The 6,333-nt window shown below is 52.7% G+C and overlaps 1 protein-coding gene across 2 annotated transcripts in view; it reads left to right on the top strand.

The window, feature by feature from the left end:
- The first annotated feature begins 3,791 nt into the window (after window positions 1–3,791).
- Window positions 3,792–6,333, top strand: part of UBE2Q2 (ubiquitin conjugating enzyme E2 Q2) — a 90,092-nt gene continuing 87,550 nt past the window's right edge. Inside the window, exon 1 of one of the 2 annotated variants that reach the window (XM_059714762.1) lies at window positions 3,792–4,296. In XM_059714762.1, the coding sequence (XP_059570745.1) occupies window positions 4,105–4,296 (192 nt within the window). In that variant the 5' untranslated portion in view covers window positions 3,792–4,104. The remainder of the gene's footprint in view (window positions 4,297–6,333) is intronic. The other variant, XM_059714761.1, reaches the window with a different exon arrangement.

The following is a 6,333-nucleotide window of genomic DNA, read 5'->3' as shown; positions in this document are numbered from 1 at the left end:
ACCACAACACACTGAGCCAGGTTGGAGCAGCCTCAGCTGGCAGGGAGTCCCGGGTGCAGGGAGGGTGGGTCAGCCTGCTAGCCTCAGGCTGCTCCAACCTAGTTCAATATGCTGAGAAGGGCTGCCAGGTGCTCCAGTACAGGACTAGCTGGCAGGCTGCCATTGCACTGAAGTACCTTCATGCCCCAGCCAGCCAGGTCAGCATCTACACATGCACTGCTGCACACACAAAAACTCCACAGCAGGATAGTATTTGTATTTACTGCTGTGGAGTTTCTTAGTTTCCTGCGGCTTAATAGGGCTGCACATGTAGATGCCCAGATGTTTACTGCGGACCTAATTAGGCAACTGCAGTAAACATCTCATGTAGATATACCTATGAATAACACATGCCCCCGGAGGCTGGGGCCCCCGCAGGCAGCAGCAGCACTGGCAGGGGCGTGGCAGCAGCGAGCAGGGACCACTCGTAGGTGGCTGCAGTGATGTTGGCAGCAAGGGTGGGCTGCATGGGGACTGCCTGCAGGTGGCTGCAGTGGTGTTAGCAGTGTGTGTGTGGGGGTGGGGGGGCGAGTGGTAGCCGGTGAGCGAGGATTGCCTGCAGCCGCCAGTGAAACCACATCAGCGGGGGTGGGGAGGAGGAATGGCAATTGCCCGCAGAAGTTGGCAGCAGCTTCAGCGGCGGCCAATGTCAGGGGGGCATGTGCTCCCCCCCCCCATACGTTGCCTATGGATGTACCCACAGTGACCTAGTGATGGTCAAGCTGGTGGAGTTTGGACCATCACTTGAGTGGACCATATGACATTTGGACTGTATGACATTCCCAAGGATCTTTTTATTGAAAAGCTTTTATACTTGTGCAGTTTAGCTCAAATAATCTAGGATCTCCTGAGTCTTCTTGATGAGGCTTACAGGAAGGCACACAGCTCCAAGGCCAGAGCAACCCTGAAAGAGGGAATGAACTGGACATGATGAACAATAACTTCCAGCTCTGAAGCAGTAGACTTAATTCCAAAGAGCAAAAAATCCCTGATGTGTTCTGAAGATCTTTATCACAGGAATGAATTCACAGGAGGTCCTATTACATTACAGTTTGCGCAACGTACTACTAAATTTAGAAAGTGTGACAGGGGACTTATAGGGACTTACAGGAGAGTGGAGTCTGTGTAGATGTGCTTTGTTTCTTTAAATGTAGGGCAGGCAGAAAGAGGCTGGGGAAGATTCTAAACAAAAATGCAAAAAGGAAAGCAAATAAAGTGTGACAGACTGAACTATAAAGAAAATATTTTTCCCTCATTCTAATCAAGTTCCTTGTTCAGTTTTAGAAGAAACCATGCTGAAGTTCTTTTCTGTTGCCGTACGATTGTCCCATGCAACAGGGGTTTGGCTCCAGCATTTTGATTTGGCCTATTATACAGGTATAGGGTGTCTAAAACATGCAGATACCTCTCAGGTTTCGGAATGTTTGGAACTGGAGTCTGGGCTTGGGCTGATCTCTAAATTATGCATGTTAAATAACTCCATTAAAGATTCCCCTTGTTATTTTTTATTGGCAGTAATTTCCACTAAAATAATCTAGATGCTTTCTAAACACTCAGGAGGGATGGTCCTTGATCTGAGGGTCTCAAAATTATAGGAATCTATTCAGATATGAATAAAGTATATTACTACTAGCGGAAGGACCTGTTCTTCACCTGGGTCATTATTTTTGTAACTAGCCAATTGCCTGTTATGAATAATGGAGTGTTTCAGGGAGTGTTTACACACTCCCTTATTCACATAGCTGGAGACACAAGTTGGACCCCCTGGATTCTTTTCGCATTAGGGGTATTGCAGCATGAAGCTGTGAAGGACGCTTCAACAAGTTGTCAGCTGTTGTAGGCAGCCACATCAAATAATTCCTTTCATAAACTGACCACTAATGTGGGTTTTCCCCCCTACTCTCATAGAAGGCCTTCCAGGACCTTGGTCATAAATTAGTTGGACACTTTCTTATTTTCAGTCTAAATGTATTCATAGTCAGTTTATAGCAACTTGCTTTTGGGCTAGCATGGTCTTTTAGCTTAAGTAGCTCTTCTCCCTCCCTGGTGTTTACTCCCTATGTATTTATAGACAGCCGTCATATCTCCTCTCAGCCTTCCTTTTGGCATGTTCAGCAAGCCGAGGGGCAGTTCATCCCTTTTGTGGGAACTGAGTCTTGTGTGTGAAGGTTATTCAGATGAGATGTGGAGAAAAAATCCTGGTGTTGCCCACGCTCTGTGGACTTTAAAAGAGCTTATGGCACCTTTTTAAAGAAGCCAACATTTCCATCTTCTGCCACTTCAGAAGTGTGCTGCATACCAATTCATTGTTGCCATCTGTGCTGGCACCTTCATTGGTGATGGAGAGATGCAAGTTTTTATGATCCTGAGTGCACAGACCTGGGTCTGATTAAATCCAGTGGGACCATTATGTACTTAAAGTTTGTCATGTGTATATTGCTTCCCTGGAGCAGGGCAAGAGCACTCATGAGACTGTTTATCATTTGTGAGATGCTGCCAAATCCTTAAGTTTATACATAAATGGCAAATATTAATGTAACACAAGGGAAGGCAGTTCTCTGCTCCACTTTGTATGTGACCTGCAACATTAATTAAAGGCCACTAAGGAGAGAATAATGATACTTTCCCTTTTTTTATTATTTGTATTACAGTGGGCCTGTTATGCCAGGCACTAAAAATACACAGTGTGAAATCAATTCCTACCCCAAAGAGCTTCCTGTCTGTGTAGCCTGGACAGATAAACGATGGGAAGGAAACAGGCACCCAGAAGTGAATTGATTTGTCCATTTTCACCTAGTAGGTCAATGGAAAAGCCATGCATAGAAGCAGAGCTTCCCGATTCCCCGTCCAGTGACCTCTACTGCTTGTCATGCTTTGCAGCATGTCACTAGAGCAGCTGAAAGCATCTCAACATGCAGAGGCAGAGTTCACTGCAAGGCAAAAAAAGATGTGCTGTCCCATTTATTGTGAGAAGGCAGGGAAGATACAGATTTTTACAGTCCAATTAAATAAGGTATATATGGCATATAGAGAGAGCACAAGCTTACATGAATCAAAGTTGTGTTATGCTCAGCTTTCTGCATGTTCTTTTGCAGCATCTGTTGAAGTGAACTTGGGTGCTCTATATTATTTAGTTAGCCTGTAAAGGTGTATGTCTGCCCTGCCCTCTGACTGACTGGAGCCTGACACACCAACTACCTTCTCTGACCATTTATCGTGTCCAACCTCTGGGAACTGCAGAAGCAGAGTTTGAAGAGGCTCCTTTTGCAATGCAGCTGCCTCCACTTTACATACCTCAGGCCTCAGTCTCCCCGTTTCTGCCAAGCCCACTTCTGAAGGGCTGGAAAACTTACAGAATGGCAACCTAACGAAGTGTGAAACCCAAGCTGCGTTTTTCCCAGCAAAATGAGAGTCCGCAGAGGTTGCCTGGGAGAAGGGGAGACATGGGGGACAGACGCTTGCTAGGTGACGCTGTGCTTCCTCACGGGAACCCCCGGGCTGCCACTGTCCTGAGCAGCAGGGCGCAGGGCAGGTGCTGGGAAGCCGGGCAGCCCAGCCGCGGGGCAGAGCGCGGAGCAGGGGGCTGGTGCGGGGCAGCGCGGGCAGACGGGGACAGCGGGGCTGCGGCCGCGTGCGTGCGGGGCGGGCCCCGGGCGGCGTGTGCGTGAGCCCGGGGCAGGCAGGGCCCTGCGTCGCCGCGGGCCGGGGCCGGGGCCACGGCCACCGCCGCCCCTCGGGAGGACGGGCCGGGGCGGGGCGGGGCGCGGGCCCAGCCCAGCCCAGCCCAACCCGGGCTGGAGGCAGGGAGGGGGCGGCAGCGCCGCTGTTGCCCTTTTAAGCGAGCGAGGGGGTGCTGGAGGCTGCTACAAAGGGAGTCGCTGCCGCCGCTCCTGTCGTTGCTGTCGCCGCCGCTCGTGCTCCCTCAGCCGGCCGCTCCCGCTCGCGCCATCTTCCGCCCAGCAGGCGCGGCGGGGCCGGGGCGGGTCGGGCCGGGCCGGGCCGGGCCGGGCCGGGCGGGGGTGGCGCAGGCCCAGGCCCGGGCCCGGGCCCGGAGATGAGGCGAGGATGTCGGTGTCAGGGCTCAAGGCCGAGCTGAAGCTCCTCGAGTCCATCTTCGACAAGGACCACGAGCGCTTCCGCATCGTCTCCTGGAAGCTGGACGAGCTGCACTGCCAGTTCGTGCTGCTGCCGCTGCCGCCGCCGCCCGGGGCCAGCCCGCCGCCGCCGCCGCCGCTCACCATCCACTGCAACATCACGGTGCGGGGCCCATTGTCCGCGGGGCGGGGGGCTCGGCCCGGCCCGGCTCGGGGCCTCCTGGCTGCCCCGGCCCGGCACGGCCCGGCCCGGCCCGGCCGCCGCTTCCTTTTGTCTGGGGCCCCGGGGCGCGCTGCAGGCGCACACAAAGGGCGAGCGGGCCGGGGCCGGGGCCGGGGCCGGACCCCCTGGCGGGGCGGGGGGCTGCCCGGGCACGTGTCTCCCCCCTGCCCGGGAGGCGCAATGTGCGCGCATTACTGCCTGCGCCACGCGCCCGGGCCTGCGCCGCGACCTGCCTCCGCGCGGCCCGGACGAGGAAGCGCCGCACAAAAGCCGCAGCGGGGACGCGGGCAGCCCCCCATCGGGCCGGGAGCGCGGCGGGACGGGGCCTGCCCCGAGTCGGGGGAGAGGACGGACGGGGAAACTTTCCCTGCTCCTTGCCGGCAGTGTGGAGGGGCCGATCCGGGCGTCTGCAGCCGGAGCGGGACGTGTTCCCGGGAGCCCCGGCCCTTGGCCGTGCGGGGCCCGGCTGCTGCGGGGGAGGAAGGCTGGGAAAATGTCACTTGCCTCCGTGCCGAGCGCTTCCGCCCTCGCGTCAAGCAAGGCCTCTCGCCCTTGTGGAGTTAAACCAGGGGGAGGTGGCAGGTCCTTCCTGCCGGCCCGGCTTCCAAGTGCACCTTATGATTTGCTTTGGAAACGCTGGGAGAAGCTCTGAGGGGGGGACAGGGCATTTCCTCTCCCCAAGGCCCCATTGGCAGGTTTGGGTCCACGAAGATGTCAACTTGACAGTGTGTGTTTGGCTGTTCTTAAAGGGAGACGGCTTCCAAGCCTCCAGTGGGTGAGGCTGAGGTCTGAGGTATTGGAGGGTGCAAGGAAGGAGAAGCAAAACTTTCACTGTTCCCGTGAAAGTGCCCTCCAACAGTGATTTCCTCCTGCCCCCTTTTTTTGGCAAAGATGTGATTAGAAAAAGCAGAGAATTTAAATGAATCTTCAGTCGTGCAACGCTGATTCTGATTCCTCTTAACAGAATCAAGAATTCCCTACCTGTGTCCGGGATTTTCATGAGCTTAAAAGCAGCAAAACTTGTAAATGCTTTTGGAATTCTTCTTGAAGCCGTTTAAGTGAGATGAGTGTGATGTGGGGGAGTATTGTTTTGTAGTTAGGAACAGGTGACAGGGTAAGCACCTAACTGGATCCAAGTGGATTTTATTGGCATCCATAGCCTTAGGACACAAAAGGCTTTACCTTGAAATTGACAAACTGGTCAGTTCAGGACTGCTTTCAAAGCTTGAAAAGGTTGGCTTCAGGTTGGTGGCATCAATTATGTTGCTAAACCGAGTCCAGTGAGGTTACAAAGTAGACAGTGCGGCTAGAAGTTGGCTTTAAAGATGCAGAGTGTTTTTGGTAGCTCAGTATGCCACCTGCTTCTGCATGTTGGTGGCATATCAGGTGATAAGGTGGCTGATTTACCTAATTATCTTTGTTTTGATAGAAAGCTGTATTTGTTCTTTTATTAAGAAGGCTGACTGCTACTTGCCATGAGCATAACCTCTTTCATAAGTCTTTGGAATGAATATATAAGCGCCAATGTTCCTATACTCTTACAAGTTGGATTTTCTTCATCAAATGATGGGTATCAGCAGCCAGTAGCAATGCTTAAAAAGTTAATTGCATTTCTAGATTTGTGCTGAGGTGTTTCCAGCACTTCTTTCTTCAAGGCAGTGATTCTCAACCAGGGTGCCATGGTACCCTGGGGTGCCTTGAGATCCTTTCAGAGGTGCTGTGGGGTGACATGCTGCATTAGTACTGTTAGGTGTGTGAACCTGACTTGCAAGATAAACCAAGAGATTTCAAATAGGTATCCATAGTGTTAAAACATTCTGACTGGTTGTTGTATTTCTGAATTCTTTATGACAGAAGAATTGCTGTAGCACTCTTCTGGAGTCAAGAAACAAGTGAAAACTACGAGTTGGCATTTTCTGAGGTATGCCTCGACTCGAGAAAGGGTTGGGAGCTACTGCCATAAGGTCACTTTTGGCA

This window comes from Alligator mississippiensis, chromosome 11 (assembly GCF_030867095.1).
Source record: "Alligator mississippiensis isolate rAllMis1 chromosome 11, rAllMis1, whole genome shotgun sequence".
NCBI classification, from domain to species: domain Eukaryota; kingdom Metazoa; phylum Chordata; order Crocodylia; family Alligatoridae; genus Alligator; species Alligator mississippiensis.
This window is presented reverse-complemented; position numbering and strand designations above follow the sequence as displayed.